We start from the raw sequence: 27,085 nt of genomic DNA on the forward strand, positions 1-27,085 counted from the left end.
GTCACAGTTCAATTCTCCTTCAGGACATATGCCCAGGTTGTGACTCAACCCCCAGTAGGCAGCATGCAGGAGGCAGCCGATCAATTATTCTCTCATCATTGATATTTCTATCACTCCCTCCCTCTCCTTTCCTCTCTGAATCAATCCTATCTAATAAAAGGGTAATATGCAAATTGACCATCACTCCAAGACACAAGATGGCCACCCCCATGTGGTCAAAGATGGCTGCCCCCATGTGGACACAAGATGGCCACCAAAAGATGGCCTGCAGGGGAGGGCAGTTGGAGGAGACCAGGCCAGCAAGGGAGGGCAGTTGGGGGTGACCAGGCCAGCAGGGGAGGGCAGTTAGGGGTGACCAGGCCAGCAGGGGAGGGCAGTTGGGCATGACCAGGCCTGCAGGGGAGGACAGTTAGGGGCAACCAGACTGGCAGGGGAGGGCAGTTAGGGATGACCAGGCCGGCAGGGGAGGGCAGTTAGGAGCAATCGGGCCAGCCAGGGAGCAGTTAGGTGTTGATCAGCCTGCCAGGGGAGTGGTTAGGGGGTGATCAGGCTGGCAGGCAGAAGCGGTTAGGGGCAATCACGCAGAGGCAGGCGAGTGGTTGGGAGCCAGCAGTCCTGGATTGTGAGAGGGATGTCCCAGATTGGAGAGGGTGCAGGCTGGGCTGAGGGACAACCCTCCCCGTGCACAAATTTTGTGCACTGGGCCTCTAGTAAAAAATAAAGAAGCAATCTTCTATTTTAGACTTACTATAGATGAAGACCTAAAAGAAGCACTGCTAGTCTTAGCATTCAAGTTTCCTAAAATAACCATTCATGCCATTATGTCCTTAGAAGAAAATGTTCTGCAAACAAAGTGTTTTCAGACACCTCAGGAGAAATACAAATGTTAAAATGATGGGCCCTGGCCGGGTAGCTCAGTTAGTTGCAGCGTCATCTTGTGCACCAAAAGGATGTGGGTTCGATTCTTGGTCGGGGCGTGTATGGGAGGCAACTGATCAATGTTTCTGTCTCACATTGATGTTTCTCTCTCTCCCTTCCTCTCTCTCTAAAATCAATAAAAACATATCCTCAGATGAGGATTAAAAAAACTATTAAAGTGGGGAGGAATAACAATGAAATAACAGATAAGAAAATAAGAATACACATAATTACCCTTTACCAAATATTAGGATTCATTTCCAAGACAATAGTCTAGAGGGGGAGGGGGAGATTCTGCAGCCTATCCCTCCTTAACAGAGTGAGGGCGGGCATGTGGAAGGACTCGTGACAGAGACCAATCAGGCCCTTCTCATTCTCACAAGGATAATTACATCTACTCTCCTCCCAGAAATCTTCCATTCTGTCAAACTGGCTGCAGTCCTACCCACAAACCTCCTGACCTTCCCTACCCCCACGCCTCTGCCCAAAGAGCACGCTCTTATTTTACGTCAAAATAAAATAGGTTCTCACCAAACGCCAGGGTCCATCAAAGCTCACTTAAAAGCCATCTGCTACCCGAACCTCTCTCCCCGTGCTCGGCCACGGCTGACCCTCCCTCTGGGACTAAGGTGACCTGTGCCTTCCTCAGGGCACGTACCAAACACTGCTCTACGGTGTTGAAAACGCTGCCCATACCTCACAACCAGCTCATAACAGGCAAACTTCAGGTCCTCTTCCTACTGCAGCACCAGCGAGAGATGAGAACTCCGCGTAAGGTGAGGGGGTGCTCACGAGCTCTCTAGATTCACCTAAGGAGCACCCTTCAGCGAAATGGGAGTGTTTTCCCAGGTGGCTGTCACGCATAGGGTAAGGCTGGCTGTTTCTCTTGCCCCACTGTTTGCTAGCCTTGGAGTCACTAACCCTCCTACGTTTCATCTGTGAACAGAGGGAATGAGGACCCCCGCCCTCCCCAGGCATCGCAGTGGCTCAGTGCAGTAACATGGTGTGAGTGTGCAGAAACACTGAAAACCCTCACAAGGTCGTTCTCACGGTTGCCCCCGTGACTCTGCAAACAGCGGCTGATGGATGCTAGGGGCCGCTTCTCAGGAAGAACCTCACTCCCGTCCCAGCGAGAAACCAAGGCCTTCGGGCACTCACGCTCCATGGCGCTCACTGGCAGGTCAGCGGCTCGTTACCGCCAAGTGCGCTCACAAAAGGCCGCGGGCCCGGGGCTGCGAAGGCCAAGCCTTTAAGATCGCATCTGCTTTAATCAAACCGATGGCCTGGATAGGATCTGAAAGCAATATTAATACCAGGGAGGGAACACAGGGAAAGTATAGGGCACAATGCCCGCCCGAGCTGATACTTTTTAAAGCAGGTAACAACTGTGTCCAAGCGCTAAATACTACCACTTTTTGCTAGTTTTCGTCTTAAAAACGTTTTCATTGCAACTATTTGCTCTATTCATCTTAGAAAAATCTTCAGTAAAAGTTAATCTATTAATGACCTAAAAGTTAATAACTTCTCATAGATAACCTTCCATATAGTCCTTGTCGTGTCTCCAGTATTTTCATATGAATATATGTTTAGCTTTATCTGGTCTTTTCTGCTCCAAATCATCCGTGGGACAACCAGTCAAGGCTTCTCTAAGCAAAAATCAAATTTGCGGAGACTCCGCTGGACAGAGGTAAAATGGGAGAACTGCTTGGAGTGGAAAGAAAAGCACCATTTGACACGTAATCATCGGCCTTCGTCCCTCCGTCTCTAACCCCGGGTGTGAGTGAACGGAACTAACCTACACATGAAATCGGCATTCCCTGTGCGTCGCACTTTCCGACTGCCCTCACACTGACCGGGTCTGTCCTCCCGTCTACACGGCCAAGAAACACGAGTGGGAAGCAGGCCATTTCGTTGGATTTAGACCTGGCGGAAAAGTCACACCCAAGAAATAACGATTAACGAACTGACGGGCATCTGGAGAGGCATCTCTCGGAAGTATGATCAGCGTGGTGCCCATGTCCCAAAGTAGTCGGGATCAAATCGCCCTGCTTTTGCTTGACCACAGACATCGAATCCTTCTCAACAGTGGTCCAGAGAGCCCTGACCAGCGGCTCAGATTTGCACATGAGATGGCACGTATTGGAGGTCCCTGGCTTAGGTTTTCTAAGGGCTATGGCCCTGCCATTATCCAATCTTTCTACACCACTATTGGGGCTTTCAATCTGGATGGACTCGTCATGTGACACTGTCCAAGTCAAACCAAAGCCCCTTACCCCCCTGTCCGCGTTATCTGCATAGCCTGTACGCGGTCCCCTCGCCTACCTGCATTCTGTTAAGAGGCCATGTGAAAACACAGAGTCACTATCACTGCCGAGGCCTAAAGGGTTAGAATCAATTCTGAACATAAAGCCTAGGAGTGAGGGTTATTTATACCAACTCAGCTCTACTTCAAGCATCAAGTGCGCCATTAACTACTAACAGCATTTGTGTCTCTCGGTGGGCATTTCCTTTACATGAACCACAGTCCTGTACAGTGTTTCCTGTGAAAGAACCACATCTTTTTTTGTCCTCTAAGTGGGGGCATTTGGCAGCTGAAGTCGCAAGTAACCTACCAAAATTAGTTCCACTTACTTCAGCCCAACACATCCCCCGAGACATCGACTGCACATGGGAATACAACATTAAACATTTTAAACCTTGATTTTTAAGTCTTAAAATAACATCTTCATAATGCCAATGTATGGCTGACAATTTCTTTGTAATATAATTAAGGAATGTATTTAATGTCAAAACAGATTACAGGCTTTCTCTGTATTTTTATAGGTGAATGCAATGAATACAAGTTTAATATAATCTTTGGCACTGGTATGTGTACAGCCTTGTATTATGAACAAGGATCTGGGTGAGCTAAGAGTTAAGACCTTCACCTCCTGTGCGATCATGAGGTCCAGCCAGGAAATGAGCTCCCTGCGGGATTAGCTCTCCTGGGCAACGAGGCCATTGGGCTCTGGGTCTGTATCTCTCACTCCGAATGAGGGGCCTTCCCCACGGCCCTTTCGAATGAGCTTGCAGCCTCTCCGGTTGGAGGTCTGCTATTCACACACCACGCACACGTTTTACTTCATGGAAAGAACTAAGATTTAAGCAAAACTTAGATGGACGCATTCCGTGTGAATGTAGCAAAACCACCTGTCACTCCCTCACAGAAGATCACGGCCTCCATTCAGGAACACTTCCTCTTGGGCCAGGGATGGGGCTTCAGGACGAATGTCACTCAAGGCCAAGGACATCACTAGAGACGGGAAGGTACAACCAGGAGGAACCAGCCAGCCCTCACGTCCAAAGGAAACACCGGGCACATTAGAAGCAGGCTTCTGTCGGCTTCTAATTTTATTATGCCAGGTCATTTTTTAAAATATATTTTTATTTATTTCGGAGAGGAAGGGAGAGGGAGAGAGAGATAGAAACATCAGTGATGAGAATCATTGAATAGATAATCTGTAATAGATTTAAAAAGAGAGAGAGAGAAAGAAAAGGGAAGAAAAGCTGTATCCAAATATCAAGAGAGGGGAGGTATACGAGCACCAAAATGATAAAGGCAAAGACTAGGAAAAGTTAAGAGGTGCTTTCTCCCAAAAGCGAGATGGTAAAAAAACACCTAGAATTTAAGAATTCGGGGAACTTCCTAGATTTTATCTTGATGTTCAAACCTCTCGGTTCATTATTTTTGAGTGGGTTTCATTGAGTATTAAATGTTCTTTCATCTAATAAGATGGACTCTGGGGCTCCCGTTCCTTTGGGCTGTTAACAGTCAGTGGGCTTTACACACAGGGTTGGAGAAGTCGGACAACCACAGGAACCTGGGAGCTTCTCCAGCCCAAGATGGTTCACTGTTTTGTGAATAAGATCAAATTAAATAAACACTCGGTTAAGTGCTCTTAGAAAACAACAAGCCCAAGTAAGGAAGGCTTGCTTCGTATAGAAGGGCATGTCTGTATTAATTCAAGGCCAGTTTATTTCAAAACTAATGCCAGGAACTTCCATTTATAATCTTTACCCAAAAGAAGTACAAGTCAGATGCAGGGCCTGACCACAAACGTTCCTAAAGATCTTAGTAAATGGTAGAAAGAATTTAGGTGGGTTTTTTTTAGAGTATTACGACTTCTTCCAGTATAGCTTTCAAAATTGTTCTTATGAACAATAAGTGGAAAATAATGCTTTTAAGTTTATACACTGAGTGGCCAGATTATTTTGATCTCTGAATGCATAATAATCTGGCCACTCACTGTATATCCTATATAATAAAAGGCTAATATGCAAATTGTCCCCTTGACCAGGAGTTCGACCAGCAGGCAGGCCAGCCAACCGCCCATGTCCCCTCCCCCTGGCCAGGCTGGCAGGACCCCACTCATGCACCAATTCATGCACCGGGCCTCTAATATATATATTAGAGGCCCGGTGCATGAATACACACACACACACACACACACACACACACACACACACACACACACTGAGTGGCCAGATTATTATGCATTCAGAAATCATAATAATCTGGCCACTTAGTGTATATGAAATCGATCCCAATATAATAATAATGACTTGATATTACCAATTTGAGGTTACTGGAATTGAGTGGCTCAAGCCATAGGAGGATTTTGGGGGCTAATAGGCAACTCTTGCTGGGCCCCTCAATAGCTTCAGGGGGGAGCTGAGACTGTGTTACTACCGATGATAAAGAGGACGGCTATAAAATACTGAAATGCAACATCAACAAAGATAAGCAGAATTCATATGCAAATGCATGCTAATAATTAAAAATTATCTTCCCTGTATTTATCCCAAAGCTTATTCCCAATATTTTCCCTCCAGAATGGTCTTCCCTTTCCTTCTTCCCATTCACAGCTAACCTTCATAGCTCATCTCCGGCTTCATTCCATCTAGAAACTCGCGTTTTCAGCCCTCTTGGTCACGCTATTCAATACACACACTCGGATATGTTCTTCCCTGAACACTCAGGGGCAGGTGTGACCACATGAGAATGATACACAGCTTACATGTTAAACCGCTAGATTCAGGGTATCCCGGCTCCCAACATCATGCTAGTATCGTAGGCGCCAGCACACTCGGAATAGATTTAAAGTGGTTTCAGAAGTATGTTCAAGTAGCCGCAGCAACAACCAAAACTGTATCCGCCGTTCAGTGGGCAGCTCTGCCGAGTCTGGGTCCTGAAATCGCCCACCAGTTGGCAAAGCTCCTGGCAGAGGCCTGGCCGGTGGCTGACGTGCCTGGAACACCTGCTCGGCCCGAAGAGCTCACTGAGCTGGGTCACGGGACTCACTGAACACCCAGAGGCGCCGGGGGCGGGGGCAGGCGCCCAGGGCTGAAGCAGGAAGCCTGACAGCAGCGCGAAGGCTGGCGAGGACGGGCCACCGTGGAGGGTGACTCTAGTCCCGGAGGGCGACACTGACACAATAACAACGTATATTTGGTCTTCCTTCCAGCTCCGACACTGAGTTCCTAAAACCCTGTGTGTTCTGAGAAAAGGCATGACAGGAACATCTTCTGTTTTGACAGGTGGCCTTTGACCCCCATCCTGACACTGAGCTCCTTAATCCCTGGGAGTTTCTCAAGCCATAGGAGGATTTGGGGGGCTAATAGGCAACTCTTGCTGGGCCCCTCGATAGCTTCAGGTGGGAGCTGGTCGCCAGAAAGGCCCAACCTTGATTAGGAACTTTCAGCCCCACCCCAACCTCCAGGGGGCAGAGGAGAAGGGACTGAGTTCATGATCAGTCATGCCTACGGGACAAAGCCTTGTAAAGAAAACCCCCAAATGGCAGGGGCTTCCAGGCTGGTAAACACATCCACACATCTCAGGGTGGCACCCCCCTCCAAGGGACAGAGGGTGCTGCCCTCCGGGCCCTGCCAGACCTCGCAGGTGCCCCTCTTCATCTGCCTGTTCATCCATGTCCTTCAGGGCACCCTTCAACAACCCAGTCATCGCACCCAAGTGCCTCCCTGAGCCTGGGAGCCTTCCAGCAAACGATCGGCCCTGAGGGGCGGGTTGTGCAAACCGTCAACTTTGTAGCCACGTCGGACAGAAGGGTGGGTACCCTGAGCTCCCAACACTCGGGACTGTCACCCGAGTTGGAGAATTTGTTGGGGTGGGGGGGGGGGGGTGAGGATAGCACGTAGTTGATGCCAGAAGGTGCTAAGAGCAAAAACAGTTCAGAGAGCACAAGCGAATGGCCAGGGAGAAGTCAGTGGTCCTCTCCGGACCTCCGTTTCCTCCTCCGGAAAAGTCAAAGGTTAGACCTGAAGCTGCCTCAGGTCTCCTTCAGCTTCTACCTTCCACAGGCAGGGGTCCGCCGCAGCATCCGCGGGGCAGTGGGAGTCCCGACGCGGCAGCCACCTTCGCAGGTGGCCCGAGCCCGCTGCTCTGGTCGGAATGAGCTCCCCACCCCAGCAGGAAGCCTGCGGGCGATCTGAGAGGCACCCCACAGACCCCCACCCGCATCTTCCCGGCAGCATTTTCAAATTCACGGCTTTCACTGTTAATTGAATTTTTATGTGAGAGAATTTAAAAGGCAAAGCTTTAGTAACTTAAGAAAGTTTCTTTTCATTTATGAACTCTTCCCACTGACCAACCACAGGATGTAACACAATCGGTGTCTTGACGCCTCACCCGAAGAGGCTCGCCCCTCTCGACCTCCCAACTGACTTATGTTTTCTAAGGTGTTTTATGCTTCCATGTTCATATTTAAACCATGAACATTGTTTAAATGTTCATATTTCAACTAAAAAAAAAAATCATAGGAAAGTAAATTGCGCTACACTGACTAATGACCCCTGCCCTGGCACTGACCAATCAGGGGACAGCACGCCCTGAAAGAACTCACCTGCAAAGCTCATGAAGCTTCTGTTGAGACACGCCCCTAAGATTTCCACCTGCAGGAAAGGGAGACTCTCAGGATGAAGCCATTCCCTTCCTCCTCTCCTTCCCCCAGAGGCACATAACCCCTAACCTCCAAGGGACCCCACGAGACTTGCAACCAGGGGAGCAATGGGCAGTGGCAGCTCGTCCCGGGCTCACCCCCTGAACCCGTGTCCAAGGCCCCCTTTTCTGACTGCCCAGTGAGCCACAGCAGCCCCGCCTGGGCCCTCCGTTGCGTCAGAGCCCTTCCTGGTTGCACTCTCCTGAGCATGTTTTGCTGCCATCATGGGCCCAGTAGCCTTTGGCTCAGTGCTGTGGAGCCCTTCCCTTTCAATGGCCCCACCCCCTTTTCCTTAACTAAATTCAATTTTTCTTTATCCACCATCTGAAATAGCTCTTTAGCCTTCCCCGCGTACCACCACCGACTTTAACCTTTCAGTTTTGAGTTTTATCGAAGTTTTCTTCCTTTGAACTTAGAAAACTCTCAGAATGATCAGCCATTGTTGAGGGTTTTCTTCCTCACCGTGAACTCTGCCTGCTACGTCCGAACATCTAACGAAGTCTATCACACCCCCTTCCTTTCGGATGGCCCGGCAGCAGGAAACGAAGCACTCGTCAAGGCAAACGCGCCCTTGGCATCCCCCTCCGGAACTTGGAGGAGAAGAGGTCCCTAGGATTCCAGATGGTGACCGCAGCAAAGGCCGAAAAGGCGCAAGGTGCGGCTGGGATGGAGTGAAGCAGCTGCCCTCCCCCCCCCACCCCCACCCCCCCCACCCCGGAAACTGAACAGCTCCGCATTCCCAAAGTCAGGGGCAGGGACAGGAGGCAGAGGGGAGGGAGAGGAGGGCTCACTCAGCCTGCATGCACTTTCTGTGTCGGCCTCACGTGGCCTTGAAAGGATGTTCTCTGAAATTGTCTCCCCCATATCTATTCCGTTTTAATTCAATTATAATCCCGAGCCCATCTTATCTAGGAAAACACTAAGAAAAAGAACAAAAGCAAATCTTACATTTCAATAATAAATTGCATGTTACCTTTCGTTTTAACTGTGCTTGCCAATTAAATGGAAAGCATGTATTCATTTGAGACTTGGGCTCAGGAGGAGACTATTTCCATCTTTATGTGTGAGAGAGAGAGAGAAAAGTCACCCCACATGCTATACTTGTGCTCGGTAAGGGCCCTTTAAATACACAGGAAGTGAGAGGGAAACAGAAGGGATCCCGCAGGATGCTGCCCCTGAAGGGAGCAGGCCCTGGAAAAGAACTCCTGCCAGCCAGGATGTAGCTGGAACAAAGCAGATGATAAATAAGTTGTGTTTTTAACATGTATCATTTTAAAGGTATTTCAACAAACAGGAATTTACCCACCAACAAAATGCATGGCCATATCAATACAGTGCTTGTGCCATATAATATTTTGAGAACTACAGAGAAATTGCTTCCATTTACTCCCTTTGTTATCATCATAATTAACCAGTTTATTGGTATTAGTAATAGGAAGAGGGCAAAGGGGAGGCCAGCCAGTATAAGCATGGTCATCTGGGCAGCTTCACCATCAAGCTGCAACTTCACACCCAGGGAGCCACGGGTCCATTCCCTGAAGATCGCTGGGGGAAGGGATCAAACAAAGCGGGGGGGGGGGGGGGGCACAATCCCCAAATGCGCTATTGAAAAGAGAACCTGGGACCCACCACCTTGGGAGCTGCCATCGGGGGACATGGGAGCAGCACACAATGTTTTCCAAACCTCTGATGCCCAATCCCTAGCTTAGGATACTTTTCCCTTTCCAGACAAAAGAAAAGTCTAGAAAATAAACTTAAATCTGTCTATCTTTGACGCCACAACTCACTATTCTTAAGGAAATTGGAATTTGGGAAGGCCGACATAACAATATTAAGCAGAAAGTACTAATGTGTATTCATCTGTCAACATAGAATGACAACTTCACAAAGAATCGGGTAGATGTGTCCTACCTGGTTTGGCTCAGTGGATAGAGCGTCAGTGGACTGCAGGGTCCCAGGTTTGATTCGGGTCAAAGGCACATGCCCAGATTGTGGGCTCGATCCCCAGTAGAGGGCATGCAGGAGGCAGCCGGTCAATGATTCTCTCTCATCATTGATGTTTCTCTCTCTCTCTCCCTCTCCCTTCCTCTCTGAAATCAATAAAAATATTTTTTTTTAAAAAAAGAATTGGGTAGATGAGTACGGACCTTAGGTTAATTAACACAGAGCCTGCTAAAAGTGAGCCAGATTTGTGACCATTTGGATTTTCAAATAAAGAGTCAACACTCCCTTTCGGTTGACCAGCCAAGAGATGATTTAACAAAGGACAGGTCCACCAATGCTGAGAGACAGAGCTGGAGGGCTCTTTCTGACGCAAAGCTGGGTCCCCTGACTAATTCCAAGAACTTTTCCTGTTACAGAAGCAGAAGTAGCGCCGCTGCCGTTTCCAAGTTCCCCTTCATGTTGAAGGAAAAACTTACTCCCTACAACATACGCTCCTTTGTTTTACCACACACACACCAAAAAAAAGCATGCAGGAAACATCAATTCCATCATCCACACTGTCGGCTCTTCTCGTTTTAAAACAATTACTTATCTTCTTCCTAAGCCATCTAGAGCCAAAGTATTAGGTTAAACCGCATAAAACTGCAAGTGTGTCAAATATTAGCAATGTCACGTGGCTCAGCCTGCATGTGATAGAATTCTAATGGGTCACAAATGGTGGCGAGGCTACTGGTTATTACGGAGCCATCCGTAGTCAATGTCTTGTGCATTTTGTTTTATCTACATTTTCATCTCGCTCTTGTCTGCTTCCTCAGAGAAATTCAGTTCGTACCCTGACCGCAGAGGGGTGCTCACTATGCAATGCCAACAGCAGTGAAAAGAGAGGTTTCGTGTCAAGAAAGGGGAACCGGGGGTTTATATGACGTCACTGCCTCTGTCCAACAATGTTTAAATATATATTTTAGCAACTCCCGTTTTTCTAGCACCTTCTCATGTGTCAGGCATTATGCTGGAAATCTTATGTACAACGTTATCTGCTTCAATCCTCTTAGCAAAGTATATGCATATAACAATGGCCGATAAAGCCAATGTCTAATGTGCACAACTATTTTGAATAGTAGTCTTTCTATATTCCTGTAGGTTTATTTCTGTAATTTTTTTTTTCATTCTGAGACTTCTTACTTTGTTCTGTACAAATTCTACTGGACACAAAGGCTTTACGGCTAATTCAAAAGCTCGCTTTCTGGATTATGTTTTTCCCTTGACTCTTCAGGACAGCTGGGCGATACATTTCATCCTCAGACGAGTGGGTATGATGGCAGTGCCTCTTCCTCCATTTAGCTTCTAACCTCTTCCTCAGCTTGAAATGCCGTCATCTTTAACGGCTTGTGTTATATGTGCTGTCCTGATAAGATATTTCAAGTTACTCCCAGATTTGGGCAGGTTATAAACAAAACGGGAAGATTTAAGAAGAGACTTAGCGGAGCATGGTAACGATCCTCATGTGTTCGAGGGATTGTCCCAGAGAAGAGTTATGAATTAATTCTATGCTGCTCCAGGGTCGGTGGGTAGAAAAATAGATTAGTGATGATTTTCTAAATAATTCACCATCCACTAATTGGAACTGTTGCTACAGAGGAAAATTCTGTGCCATCACTCAGAATCTTTCAAGTACTATGGGAGGGAGTCCAACTGTGAGCCCAGAACAGCGTAGAAAAGATGATGTGTGCGCTTGATTGCTTATTTATCTACCAAAATGTCTCCTTACTTATGAAAATCTTGGGGAAGTCTACTGACCAAATTCCAAGTGAAAACAAAATTTTTGAAAAAAGCAACGCTCATGAATACCGTCTCCCTTTTATAGTAGTTTCACTATCTACAATGCCATGAAATTGTACTTTATTAGCTCTCTAAGAAATTGTACTTTACCATCTGACAGTCAATAAGTTCAGGTTTTTCCGCTGCTTCCTCCCAAAAACCTAAAGGCTACTAGGAAACGGTCAGCAGTGATTTCGCTAAAGCGACGTTACGCTCCATAGACATCAGGGGCAGACGCAGAGTTCATTCCGACCTGGATCTGGCCATCAGTGCATTTTTGTGACTTTACCCAACCCACACCCAGTGCTATCAATCGTCTGCAAAACTTGACTAGATTGCCCTGGCCAGGTGCTCAGTGGATGGAGCGTCAGCCTGTGGACTGAAGTGTCCCGGGTTCGAATCCAGTCAAGGGCACGTACCTCGGTTGCAGGCTCAATCTGCAGGCCTGATCAGGGCACATGTGGGAGGCAACCAATCGATGTGTCTCCCTCACATCGATGTTTCTCTCTCTCTCTCTCCCCTCCCTTCCACTCTCTCTAAAGAAATTAATGGAAAAATATCCTCTGGTGAGGATAAACACCAAAAAAAACATAACCTAGACTTGACCGGTGACAGCGGTGGACTCTACCCTGCCATCTCATAATACAACCACTCCAGGGTGACATTCTGAGACGCCTTATGAGAGGCAGCTACAGAGCGGAAACGATGTGTAAGGCACCTGCCCACTCAGAAGCAGCAAGCATCCCCCCTCAGCTCCTTTGCACAGAAGCACAGGAGCACAGGAGGAGGCCAGCAAGGGAAAGCAGATGCCTGGGGTCACACAGCACATTCCGTGTGAAGCTGGGTGCACACAGTTCCCAGGAGAACACCTGGAAGATGTCAATGCCACCCATTCATTCCAACCCAGTGGTCGGCAAACTCATTAGTCAGCAGAGCCAAATATCAATAGGACAACGATTGAAATGTCTTTTGAGAGCCAAATTTTTTAAACTTAAACTTCTTCTAACGCCACTTCTTCAAAATAGACTCGCCCAGGCCGTAGTATTTTGTGGAAGAGCCACACTCAAGGGGCCAAAGAGCCGCATGTGACTCGCGAGACGCAGTTTGCCGACCACGGTTCTAACCTAATGATTTTGACGGCCCCACCCACCAGCTGGTCCTGACACCTTTACTCCTCAGACACGCTGATTCGGCGGGACCTGTCATGCCCCGGAGGCCGTCTAACCGGAGGAAGGTCCAGAATCAACCCAATGTCTCCACTGCAATCCTCCGAAGACACGGGTGCTGCAGGGAGAAAACAAGTGACTCAGAAGCTGGCGTCTCTCCGGAGGAAGCGTGCATGGCTGACCCACCGCTGCAGCCGCTGCCAAGAACTGTTTCCTGCAGCTGCTTGGTGCTCAGAATGCTCCTGAGGCCGGCTTCCTGCTGCCCCTGCGCAGGAGTGCAGCATCCAGTCCTGCCCCACCCCCTCCATTCTGCCCCCTGGGCAAGTGCCAGGGCTCCCGGGGCCCTACAGATGTGCATAAGCCATTCAAAAGATAACAGGGAGAGCAAACACGGAAAATACCACCCTCCTTTTCCACAGGCGCCCGTTGATAGGAAATACACACGCACAACAGTTGAAGGCCTGAAGGCCGAGGGTTTGCATCACCGCTGTTGGACAGACATGTCATGGGCTACTGTAACGCCACCTAATGGAGTTAACCAAGCCCGCTGGGGACTTCCCAACCATCACATTCACCACTGACGGACAGCAGATTAGACTCCGTGAACTCCATATGTATGTGCCCTGGATACACTGCACTAAAAGGACGAGGACAGGGCTGAGGGTCTCTGAACACAGCTGAGATGGAAGAAGAACGTGTGTACTAAGCAGCATCTATTTGGCGTAACCTCGAAAATACAGAAACCTATTCCTAGAAAGTTTCCTAGTACAAAACAATAAATATCTCCATTCTTAAAAGAAATAATACACACACACACACACACACACACACACACACACACACACACCAGAAAAGGTTTTAAGTTGTTCCAGAGACACCAAGTCTCCACCTGATCATCAGCAAGTGCCAAAAACACCAAAAATGAAATACAGGGAAAATTACGAATGGACAAATATAGTAAAAACCTTTGAAAAAAAATGAAACATAAAATACTGACTGGGATGCAAAATATACCTACAGAAAGTGAGTGTAAATGCCATTAGGTTTTCCTTATATTCATTTAAAGGGGGGGGGGGGAAACGCGCGAAGTTGCACCTGCTCCATTCCTTCCTCTTGTTTCTCTCCTTACCTTTCACAGGTCACATCCAACCCTGATGAGAGCTCACTCTGGGCCCCTCTTGCCGCTGCTCTGGGAAAGGGCTGCATAGTTTGCAACCACATTGCTTCAGTCTCATAAGCAGGACTTATCAGTGCTTTTAGTGTGCCATACCCATCCCACAGAGGGAGGACAAAGCCTGCAGGTTTACCCAACTCATGTGAACAAGGATGTTTTTTCCCAGGCTACCTATTCATATTTCTCGAGACAATGGGGTTCCTTGGGCAATGCCCTTCTAGAAGTTTTCAACTGTATTAAGGTTCGAAAACAGTGAAGGGGTTTGTGAACTGGCTCAGAAACTACCAGAAAGCAGACCCAACATGAACTTGAATAATCACCAGAGTGTGAAGAATGACCCGTGCATGGCTCGGGCACTAGGGTTCTGTAAGACGCGGTGCGAATGGGAAAATCTGCCTGGTATTAACTCCCCGGGTGAAATATAGCAGCAAAGACAGTGAAAGAGATGGGAGAGGTTCCTCAAAAGGTCACGCTGCGCACAAACAAAGGAGGATCCCGCTAAAGAAGGTCGCCTGTGCACAAACAAAGGAGGATCCCGCTAATGATGCCGCAATGGTGTCAGCCGACCAGACACCCAGTTCTTCGGGAAGGCCAGAGGCTGCTGCCCCTTCTCCGCCTCAATAGACACAAAGGAGGCCTTGGACCAAGCTTCCTTTGTCCGGGAGGAATCACTGGAGAGCTCTCAGTTATGTAAATACAGGCAAGCCCCCTCCCCTCAGAGGGGGAGAGCGTGAAGGAGGCCTTTGTGGGCAGACAGGGGTGGTCTCCTGGGGACCCTGGTGGGCTGGGCGGCTGCAGGCTGGCAGTTGGCTGATGAGCAGGAAAGCCGGGGCCTTCCGGGAAGAAGGAGATCATAGGTCCCCAATGCTGATCGGAGAGGGGAGTCGGTACCTCCATAGAGGTCGAATGAGGAGACCCCCGCCCTAGCCGGTTTGACTCAGTGGATAGAGCATCGGCCTGTGGACTGAAGGGTCCTGGGTTCAATTCCAGTCAAGGGCACATGTCTGGGTTGCAGGCTCGATCCCCAGCAGGGGGTGTGCAGGAGGCAGCCGATTAATAATGAGGAGACCCTGACCCAAGTGTGCTGGCAGGAAAGCAACTCGGAGCCCCTGAAGGAACTCGCCACAGAGCTGGGGGAGTGTGGCCCGGCCGGGTCACCATGGGGGCTAACTGAAGTGCTGGGGGCAGAAGGCTGGGGGTGTCAGAGCCGTCCACGGAGCCACGCAGGACCCATCTTCAGGGGCCCCGAATGGCAGACCACGGCTGAAGATGGAGGGCCGCGTGGTGCTTGGAAGCGAGGCTAATTAGGGCCCCGTGGACCACAAACACCCTGGGGACTCTTGAATAATTCAGGATGGAAAATACTTCGAGGAAGAAACATCAAACTTCTAACAAGAGTGGGAGTTCAAACAGATAATTGAAGAAAGAGATTTACATGTCAAACGCTTCATCCTGGGCAGTAAAAACAGACAGGAAATGTCTTGGTGGCTGATCCATGGGCATGCACTGGCCAATGAGGACCCCGAGGCCACCTGCACCCACAAGCCAAGCCGAGGAGCCGTGGGTTGGGGCGTTTTCCTGTGACCGGAGGCCAGGCAGAGTCCCAGGAAGACACACAGAGAGTGGGACACCAGCACAGTTGCCCCACATCCTGCCGGGATGCATGTGGGGCTTTGCGGGGCGGGGGGGGGGGGAGGGGGGAGGGGGGAGGGGAGTGTGCGGCGTCAGAGCTCACAGGAGGACTAAAGGCGGGAGATGGGGACATGGAGACTCATGTCATTGCCTCTTTTATGGCTTCTTACACGTAAGAAGTTTAACTTTATGCCCAAAGACTACAAAATAAATGACCATCACTTTTGAAAGGGCGATGCCAGTCACCTAGTACACACACGTGTTTGGGGCACACATGAGAACCATAACATTAAAACATCGCCATGTGACAAATGTCCTTGGAAATAGTTATTAGTAAAGGAGTTATTTCACAATCTCAAACACTTCAGTGATCCGTGTCCTCCTCCCCAAGTCACCCACCCAAGTCAAAATAGAGAGGGGCAACAGAACATTCCCAACTTCCAAAAATGTGGAGTCTTTGGGTGTATCGAGGACTGGAGGGAAACAAGACTGGTCCTCAGAATGAGGGCCCACCCAGCTATAAAGGATGAAAAACAGTTATTTACCTCTGCACGAAAGGTTCCTCTTACACTGCTTGAAATAGGCAACAGTTCTAATGTCATTGAGACCATTCCTACTGATCTATATATACCGGTTAAGCCACCAATGTGAAATTTAACTATATAATTGAGATGTATAAGCCACTTAAGTCACATGTCCTATTTCAACAAGAAACAAGTATTTGATTAAAGGTTCTCCAATTTAAAAAAAAGAAAATACATGAGAAAATAAAATGCAGCATTACCTTTCCAAAGTCCCGGACATCAAACAGGTCAAAGGCCTCGAAGAGCTCGCTCTTCCTCATTCCAAACGTCTCGCAACAGGCCGTGAGGAAGGTCCGTATGTTCTTCAAACAGAGAAACTGAGGGACGGAAAGAGCTGTTAGTATGTCGTGAATGCCCACGCTGCGGGTCCTCGGTCACACCGGATGCCGTAAAAGCGACCGGGAGGAAGCCCTCGGTCTCTGAGGCTGCTGCTCAGGGACCCCTGCAGCAGGACTTACCAAGCAGCCACCCTCCTGGGCACAGGGGACGTGCTGTGACCCAGGCAGACGAGATGTCTGTCCTCGTGAAACTCATGTTCTACGAAGACAGACCAGAACAAACTCGGCAACAAAAACATTAGTATTTTTCTTTTCATGTGGTGATAAGTGCAATAGAAAAAATAAAGCCAGGCCCAGCCCACGTAGCTCAGTGGTTGAGTGTCAACCTATGAACCAGGAGGTCAGGGTTCAATTCCAGGTCAAGGGCACACGCCCGGATTGTGGCTTGATCCCCAGTAGGGGGCTTGCAGGAGGCAGCCGATTGATGATTCTCTCTCATCACGGATGCTTCTCTCTCTCTCCCCTCTCCCTTCCTCTCTGAAATCAATGAAAATATATTAAATAAAAATAATAGGAATAAAGCCAGGAGGAGGATTTGGGAGGGCTGATCAGGGTGGTGGGGCGCTTCAATGGGATGGTTAGAGAAGGAAGGTGTCAGAGAGAGAGGACAGGTAAGCAGGGACCTGAAGGTGGGGAGGCGCAGGCACGGAGAATCCAGGACAGCGCCTCCTGCCTAGTGCAGCCTCCACCCCGGGCCCGGCCCCACGGCGGCAGTGACTGAGGGTGTCTGAGGAAGGGGGCGACACAGCCGAGCAGCTGCGTGACCAGCAGAGCGGGGGAAGGTGAGCAGGGAAATGGGATGGAGGATGAAGGGCCCTGTTGAACAGGTTTGTGCTCCGACTGAGACGGGAGGCCTTGGAGCAGAGGAGGGATGCGCTCTGATATGTTTAAAGGGTCTTTCAGGCTGTTTTGCATGTAGGGTAGAAGGGGCTTGAGCAAGGATGGAGACGGGCACACCTGATAGGAGGCTATTGCAATGACCCGGGTGAGAGAGGACCAGGGGGAGACGGGCGTTACATTTGGCTGCGTTCGAGTTGAGATGCCCGTTCGCCATCCCTTAGGACGTGGGCAGCAGGCCACTGGATAGACGAGTCTGGAGTACGGGGTACAGGTGTGCACCCCACACACAGAGTGTACACAGCCGTGGTTTTCACCATGATGTCGTCTGACATAGCTGGGAGGAGGCAGAGAGGAGAGGGCCTGGGGCCAGGTAAGCTTAGGAGGCCAGGAGACGAGAAGGGACCCACCACGGTGAGCTGAGCGACCAGGGAGAAAGGAGAAAAGTCTGCCCTGAAGCCAAGGAAAGAGCGTGTTGCTAGGAAGAGGTGATGAATGGGTCAGCAGCCGCTGGTGGTCAAATAAGATTTGGGCCCGGCGCTGTGCACGGAGCCGGGCAGGGTGAAGGCCCCGGGTCCACCGAGACAAAAGCAGGTGCCACGTGGGGGTGGGGAGGAGCGGCGGAAGGCAGCAGGTCCAGGAGACAATGGGAAGAGAAAAGGTGAAGATAAAATACAGACTCTCGAATTTTGCTGCAAAAGGAAACAGGGGATTGAGGAGGTAGTCAGAGAGAGAAAGAGAGAGAGGATGAGAAAGACTTTTCAAAAACAACGGAGCTGCTCCAGCAAGTCCCTATTTTGATGGGAATCACGTAGAGAGGGGAAAGTTAGTCATACAAGAGAGAGGGATAGTCACCCCAATGGGGTCCTTGAATTGTCAAGTGGAAAAGCTGACCCTGGCCAAGAGCCCACTCGGCTCAACACCCCTGGGCTCTGAGGGCAGGCAGGTGCCACGGACAGCTGCGAACACCAACAGAACTCCCTGCACTGCATTGTCCCAAACACCTGACCCACCTCAGCCAAGTGCACCCCCTCAGCGTGAATGCATCCTGTTTGGAAATATCACCTACCACGGAGCACGTGACATAGTATTATTCACCTCCAGAATGTAAGAGAGGCCCCTGAGCTAACGACTGCATCCGCGGCTTCTTTTCTTTAAGCGCCGACGTTTTATTTGGTTGTTTTGTGTCTCATCTTGGTTTGTTCTTGAATTCTCAAGAGGCACATTTTACTTCCTCTCCGCTTGAAACATTCAGACCTTTCCATGGGCTTAACTCAGACCCAGATGTGTCCCCTTCAACAGGAACCCCTCGCAGATGCTGAGAGGCCGCAGGGGGCTAGGGCCACAGGGGAAGCATCAGCCACGGAGAGGCCGCAGGGGGCTGGGGCCACAGGGGACGCATCAGCCACGGAGAGGCTGCCAGGGGCTGGGGCCACGGAGAGGCCACAGGGGGCTGGGGCCACAGGGGACGCATCAGCCACGGAGAGGCTGCCGGGGGCTGGGGCCACAGGGGACACATCAGCCTTTGAAGCCCCGCAGGCAGCAGCCATGGCAGATGCAGGGACGGCTTTCATCTGAAACATCCAGGGGGGACCTTGAGGACACGGCGTGGCTCTGCATGGAGCCCTTCCGCACAGAAGCACTTCTCACAGATTAAAAGCCTTGCATTCAGCCAAGACGGACAATAATGACTCTCTTGCGGCTTCTGCAACTGCTCTTTTGACATAATTAAGTGCCCGACTCATCGCTCACCCAGGAGCAAAACATAATTGCCCCTGCCCCTCCTGGAGTCCTCGCCCAAGTCAGACGTCCCCTGTGTGGGAAAGACTACCGTGACTTCCACCCAGTGCTCCGGCCCTTAGTTCAGAAAGCAGGGCTTCCCGCTGAAAGCAAAATACATACAGTTCATTGAAATGCAGCCATTGTGGCAGGCATAGGAGCGAGGACTCTAAAACAGGCCTTCCTGTCTGTCCAGAGCCAGTCTTCACCTGACTCGCCCCGTAACTAGTTCGATGCTACTGCATCCCACAAATACTCGCTGGGTTTGGAAAAGGTCACTCGTACACTCTCGCTTTTCCAGGCATTCCTCAAATGTGATCACCCTGAATCGACGTCCTTTTTCAGCCTTATTATTAAAATCTGTTCGTCCATCCCTTGTGAGCCAAAAGCTAAGTCTAGACACAAGTTTAATACTTTTTAGCAGAAATACTCTCATACTGTGAACTTCCTCTTTCATCTCATCAGAGCACACGGAATGCTATGCTAGCCCGTTATTATTGATGCCAAGCTTGATCGCTTGGTTCAGATGGATACTGCCACATCTCTCTGTTGTAAAGGTCCATGTCCCCCTTTATATCCGTAAAAAGCAAAAACAAAACAAAACAAAAACACCTGGGGTGCGAATTTGGAACCATGTGGCTGTCCTATTTCCCAATTACTTTTCATCTGGATTTACAGCATTCGTTGATAATTCTTGCCTCCATTATTCCATTTGGGGCTGCAAAACAGCGCTTTTTCTAGTTCTATCATTCTTTCTCCGCCCCTCTACTCCTCCATACACTTTTTCCTTGTGTAATTATCAATTGCCATCCTTCTATTCGATGTTCAGACTCTCCCAAATTTGACCACCGGGCGTGCCTTCAAACTACTTCCGGTGTCCTTTGGACATGACTCTATTTCCTGCCACCAAGCTGTCCCAGGCCCACCTCCCCGTTCCTCTGCTCTGGTTCTGGAATCAGCCATTTCTCCAAGCAGGTCTGTCTCCATTTGCCTGCAAATGGTACTTAGAAACCCAAGTCTGAGCACCAGGCTGCACCCAGATTGCAGGGGCCAGTGACATGGGCCGATTCTATCAGAGGAACCAGCCGCTCCGCCCTTGGCTTCGGCATCTACCACTTGCAACAGAAAGGCTGATGTGGATAAGGTCGGCCTCACTGCTCTCTAATGTCTCAGGGAACACAGGTCCCGACATCACGGCAGGGACTTGCTGGCCTCTGTGGACTGACCGACTTGTCACTTCCACACACTCTTTATGTTGCTGTGTGACTCAGCTCCCAGGAAAATAGTCCACACGTTCTTGACTCGCTCCGGCATGCTGTCCGAGTACCCCTGGCCCTGGATGCTTTAGGTAAACACGGTTTATGTAAAGCATCAGCTTCACACCGGAGCCTCGGTAATAACTGCGTCACCCACTTGCACACAAAACCCAACAACTGGCTATAAAATGCAGGATGCTGGACTCAGTAAAGATGATGGTGTAAATAGAAGTCAGACAAGCAGAGGAAATGCAGCTATAAACACGGGTGCTGTGACAAGGCACCCAGCCGTGGCATCTGACAACTGACCTGTGTCACTACCCAGACCAGGAGGCAAGTCACTCCAGTCTCTCTCCCATGATCTACGAGACGTGAGATTACGGTGTGGTTCCCAAATTACGCACCAATGTGCCCTGGAACACCAGAGCAAACACCCAGGGGCACTGTAAGATAGTTCAGATTTTCAAGAAAATCACAGAAATACTCCACACCCGTCAGACGCGACACAAACCACTGGTTCAGATCAGTGCCAAGTTCCAACAGTAGATCGCACGGTGTTCCTTCCACGACCTGTCTCTGTGAAGCTGGTGTGCAACAGCTGCTGTGATTAGAAGGCAGTCCAGCAGTCCATCAATGCAGAACCAGAAGTGGGGGTGCCGGTGTGTGAGTGATGAGGGAAGTTGTGCCATGCCCAACAGGTAAATAGCTATGGGTATTTAAGAAGGAAATTAAAAGTAAAACCTTTTTCCTTCAACTTATCTGTATTCTTTAAAAAACATATATATGTATATATACATTTTTTTTATTTTATTTTAGAGAGGAAGGGGGAGAGAGGGAGAGATAGAAACATCAATGATGGGAGAATCATTGATTGGCTGCCTCCTGCACGCCCCCTACTGGGGATTGAGCCCACAACCCAGGCATGTGCCCTTGACCAGAATCAAACCAGGGGTTCTTCAGTCCGAAGGCCAACACTCTATCCACTGAGCCAAACTGGCTAGGGCTGTATTTTTTTTTTTTTCCAAACAACCATGAAATTGTCTAGAACTAACAACTTGAAACAAAAATGCTAGGGTTTTTAGATTCATAGGTACAGAGAACCTTTTGATGGCTGCCAGAGGGGAGGGTGGTTGGGGAGATGAATGGGTGAAAAAGATGAAGGAATTAAGAAATACAGTTTGGTAGTTACAGAATAGTCCCCAGGATGTAAAGTCCAGCACAGGGAATATAGCCAATAATATTGTAATAACTATGAATGTTATCAGGTGGGTACTAGATTTATCGGGGTGATCGCTTCCTAAGTTATGTAAATGTTTAATCACGGGGTTGTGTGCCTGAAATAACCTAATATTGTGCATCAACTGTAATTTTAAAATTAAATGTTGGGTGACTTGTTTTGCTGTTATTGGGCCCAGTGGTGAAATGGGGAGGAAATCACAGTTGCTAAATTTAAGCAGAGATTTGAATACCTCTGTTGTCCATGATTCCAACCTCAAGGCCAAGGCCAGCAGGCTGAACAGAGTGTGGTCTCCCAAGGTGTGACCTAGTTTCCGAGCTAAGTTGCTCATGTGAGCAATAAAAAAGCTACCTGTGACTGGATGTTCACGACTATTTGACATTATCAGGGTAACAGATGGGCCCAGAACTGTTACCACGTACTTGCCACCCTTACGTTGACTTTGCTCATCATCTATTCTATACCACTTGTCTAAAGAGGATTGCATCATGTTTGCTTCACATTCAGGAAGAATAAATTACATCGATTTGGGGATGGGAATGAGACCCCTGGAATGCAGTGCCCTGTGTATGGCACAACCTGACATGCCAGCCTTACCTAGAACCCTCCTCCTCACCACGTGTCTCAGCTCCGCCCTCACGTCATACACCACTTTCTCAATGAAGCGTTCCTACCCCAAATCAGGGCCCTCGTCCTATTCTCTAGCCTCCAACCTGCATACAGGTAACCACTGGCATATGCTACCGTATACTTATATGTTCTTTCTAGATAAAGCCTTGGGCATACCTCTAACTGGACTGAAATAGCTCTCCAACAACAATGCTCCCAGTCCCTACCTAAGTGCCTTTCATACAGTAGGCCCAAAACTGTTCACCGAGATGCTACTAACGGCCTCTGACATTTCAAAGGAAAATTCCAGAATACTTTTTATAAATGAAACTGCATACTTTGCACTCAGATTGCAATCCACTGAGCCAATATACTCACCACGATGATATGGAAACTACTTTCAAAGGCATATTTATAAAGCACATTGGTTTCTCAGTTAAATCAAAGTTATTGATTTTAAGAAATAACTTATTCATATTTCATTTCAAATACTAAAGTTTTGCTGCTGGTTTTTAATACTGCTTTCTAAGATATAAAATCTATAATCTTCTTAATAAAATGAAGCCACTTCTTTAAAAAAGAAAAAAAAAGTATTGCCTTTTTTTTTTCTTTTTTGTTTGTTTGCTTGCTTGCTTTTTTGCCTTCTAGTAAGGAAAGGTTAAAGAATCCAAAACCTAACAAATATAGTCAAAGTCAAGCATGGCCACCCACGTAAGCACTAGACAGAAACTCGTGTTGTAGAAGCTGCTTCATATACAAGTCAAGAGCTTACTGAAGACAAAAGTGCCACTGGGATGCTGAGATCACCTAAGGATCGCTCCTATGTCATAAAAGGAAAATTCCCAGATCAGAAGTTTCTCATCATATCTAGCCCCCGTGGCTCATTTGGCTGGGCGTCATCCCATGCACCAAAAAGTTGCCGGTTCGGGCACATGCCCAGGTTTACAGCTCAATCCCTGGTAGGGGGTGTGTGGGAGGCAGTCGATCGATGTTTCCCTCTCACATCAATGTTTCTCTCTCGCTCTCCCTCTCCTTCCCTCTCTGTTTAAAAAAAAAAAAATCAATAAAAAAAATTTTTTTTAAGTTGCTCATCGTATTCTGATTCCTGAAGTCTTAGCACCTCTGATGAAGTGCCCATTCCCAGGAGAAGCACTAATGATGCCCAGAAAGGCCGGGAAGGGACCTTGCAGCCACTTACTAATACCCTTTAAGAATGGATATGATCACAGGCCATCGCAGCCACTTCCAGAAATGCAGAGGCTTGTTATGGTGGCCACAAGCCACGACGGAGTGAGAGCTTCTCACCACAGGCTGCTTCCTGAGGCCTCGCTTCTTGCTGCTGGAAATGGCCAGCGGCACAGGGCACAGGGCACAGGGCACAGGGCACATGGCACATGTCCAAGGGAGCTCTACCACTGGGAAGGTCTTGTCAACGACTGAGGCCACCATGCTGAGCACCTGGCTCAGGACTCTCAAGGAATTTCTTTTGTTAGTTTGTTTTTAATGACGGACGGAGGGAGGGAGGGAGGGAGGGAGGGAAGGAGGGAGGGAGGGAGGGAGGGAGGGAGGGAGGGAGGGAGGGAGGGAGGGAGGGAGGGAAGGGGGGAGGGAGGAAGAGGGGGAGGGAGGGAGGGAGGAAGGAAGGAAGGGAAGAAGAGAGGGGGAGAAGGGAAAGGAAGGGAAGAAGAAAGACAGACAGACATATAGACAGAAAGACCCAAATACATGGCATGTTGTCTATAATCCCAGGAACTGCTTACAAGTACTTCTCACTACATTCCTAAGGCGAGTCTCAGTGATTATTATAGAAATTATTATAATTAAATTTAAAATTGCTATTTCAATGAAAACCATCCTAGATATCCCCTTAACTGTATACATAAGAAACACCTTTTGGGTTTCTTATTTGTACAAAACCTAGTATCTAGCAAAGGCTGCATGACAAGCCAGAGGCCTCACCCCGTCTAAATAAACCTAAAAAAAAAAAAAAAAAGTAAGCCCTAAAAACCGAAAGGAAACTATCAACATTGCCTTCTACCACTGGGCCGGCCTATCAACCTATTCAAACCTCACCGGGGCTGCTTCTGTGGCTCATGCTACTTAAACAAAAAACTGCCTGAAACATCGGAGGTCCCTCCTAACGCAATCAACTGTAGCAACTTCCTCAGGTAAAGCCTAGCTCAATTCTTCTGCGGTTAAAAAATAAGTTCTTATTCCATTACTGTGACAGAGAGACACTGTTCATTGTCCATAGGTATTAATTATGCGTCAACCTTCTTGAAGGATGCTGTGTGATTTTTTTTCTTCCCCTCCACAGCTTAAACAATACTTTTGTCTCTTCCCAGCACTCAAATGAGCAAATAACAGGCCGTGTGGGTCTCCACACCCTCTCATCACGCACAGGGCTCAGGGCCGCTTCCTCTAGCCGAAGCCGGGAGGGCACAACATCAACGTACTTCTCAGGAAATGCACGGTGAGAAAATCCTGGTTTCATGCTCTCTAATTACCATTCCTCAGGCACTTGCGTGAGTTCAGACTTCAAGTGCAATTCATAAAGCAGAAAGCTGTCATTATCGCCCAACCAAGTGGAGAATCCCACGCTAGAGCCGCCACTCCAAGAGTCTCGGTCCATCCCCACCTCTTTGGGGCAGGAGGAGAGCAACCCTGGTCCACTTCCCCGGTCTAGCACCAGGCAGAACACTGCACACCACCCGCCCCCCTCAGGGAATGCAGCGAGTGCCAGCAACATCAGAACCAGAAGTCTAGAACTACTTGGTTCGCATTTGTTGAGTGAGGGCGTACCACGTGCTTTACGTCGGGTTCCCCAAGCAGATAGTCAGGGTGGAGAAAGATAACATCTTCCTCATTTTACAGATAAGGGAACCTAAGCCTCTGGCCTGAGGTCACGTCGCTTTAAGTAAGTTGCTGAGATATGAGACTGCAATCTGATTTCATTAGCAGTTTTATTTTTGCTGTTGCTTTAAACACAGTACGAAGACTATAACATTACAGACATAATCTTCAATCTCACAGCGCTCTTCCATTTAATTTTGCTCTTCGCCAACCACACCACGCTCCTTATCTCTCGAAAATGTTATTGAACATGAATGAAGCATTAGTGGATGTTCACGTATAAATGCACGATTTGGGGCTGAACTCCAAAATGAAAAGGGGCCGAAACCGGTTTGGCTCAGTGGTTAGAGCGTTGGTCTGCGGACTGAAGGGTCCCAGGTTCAATTCCGGTCAAAGGCATGTACATTGGTTGTGGGCACATCCCCAGTAGGAGGTGTGCAGGAGGCAGCTGGTCGATGTATCTCTCTCATCGATGTTTCTAGCTCTCTATCCCTCTCCCTTTCTCTCTGTGAAAAATCAATAAAATATATTAAAAAAAACAAAACAAAATGAAAAGGGCTCGTGCCCAGCCCCCCTGGATCCCCCCGTCTCCATGACAACTTCCTGGCCGAGTCCTCACTATCATGCCTCTCTTTCAACTTTTCCCAGGGGCTGGGAGCCCGGGAACTCCATTCCCCAGATTCCGTGCCGGCGGGCTTTCGGTGTGGGCTGCGTGGACCAGACGGCTAGAAGGGAGGAGCAGCGTTCTCCCCCAACGGTGGCAGACAGAAGTGGGGGCGAATGTCAGGCTGTGTGCGCAGCTGCGGGTGACACACAGGCTTGGCAATCATCCGCTTTGGGGCTGCAGGTCGCTGAGCTCCTAGGTGGTGGCTTCCTGTGATTCCGGCTCTTCCTGGTCTCCCAACAGTCATGTATCAGGTATTTCCAATACCCACTCCCTGTGTCATTCCCCACTTAACCCTCTTCCTGCTGAAACACTGACAGTGCTTTCTGCTTTCCTGTTTTACCCAGAGAGGAAACCAGGGTGATCTGGAGCAGGCGAGATTGTACGTGACCTTTCTCTTCTGGTTTGCATTTGATGGCTTTTGAAAATAAGCATCCTGTTGCCAGGTGGGTACTTGAAATCTCAGGGGTGGACCACTTTGTAAAGTATATGATTGTCTAGTCACGATGCTGTATGCCTGAAACTAATACAAACTAATATGAAATGTAAACTGTGATTGGAAAAATTTTTTTAAATAAACATCCTGCATTTGTAATAGGGTTCAACTGGGAGGAGTTTTGGGTATCCTGGACCCGCTTCTCCTTAAAATATGTTCATGTCAAATTCTGGGTACAAATGTCCTCAGAATCGATTCACATGCATTAGCTCACTTCCAAGTTCAGAGATTAGAGGGAGAAAAAAGTGAAGGCTCCTCTGCCCATTTCCTGCCATTGTATTTGCAAATGCTTTAAATTTTAATTGAAACATAAAATTTGAATCTTGTTGCTTGAAACACTGTGGAAAAAAATAAAGCACACTGTCTGTAGATAAAGCAATGTCCCCACAGTCCTAAGTAAGAGGGCACGTGTTCCATTTCCTTCTTTGGCCCTAGTGGAGCTGGGCTCGCAAGAGCGATCCGATTAAAATCTGCGAGCGCGACCACAGGTCTCAGGGCAGCTTGTTTGGACAGAGAGTACAAAATGGCTTTTGACATTATCATTACGACCATACTCAGAAGGCTCTATTTCTTCATCCCAATCCAAGAAAAACTTGGATTTACTCAAGGAAATTTTCAAAGGGCCTTATATGCTTATCTTGGAACTGTAAGAACTCTATGGTGTACTTCATTTTAAAAATATGAATATCCTTTAAAACTTGTAAGAGCAAACTCTCTGAAGTTATCTTCTGAAATGGCCAGATATAAGCATTGCACAACTCCAGACTTTCTCAGATTTCATCTCT

The 27,085-nt window shown here is 48.5% G+C and overlaps 1 protein-coding gene across 1 annotated transcript in view; it reads right to left on the reverse strand.

Annotated features, from left to right (window-relative positions):
• The window catches only part of VAV3 (vav guanine nucleotide exchange factor 3), a 169,210-nt gene that overhangs the window by 127,402 nt on the left and 14,723 nt on the right, over nucleotides 1-27,085 (reverse strand). The window contains exon 2 of the mRNA XM_008147095.3: nucleotides 16,432-16,548. Coding sequence (XP_008145317.2) covers nucleotides 16,432-16,548 — 117 coding nt within the window. The remainder of the gene's footprint in view (nucleotides 1-16,431; nucleotides 16,549-27,085) is intronic.

This window comes from Eptesicus fuscus, chromosome 22, assembly GCF_027574615.1.
Source record: "Eptesicus fuscus isolate TK198812 chromosome 22, DD_ASM_mEF_20220401, whole genome shotgun sequence".
Lineage (NCBI taxonomy): Eukaryota > Metazoa > Chordata > Mammalia > Chiroptera > Vespertilionidae > Eptesicus > Eptesicus fuscus.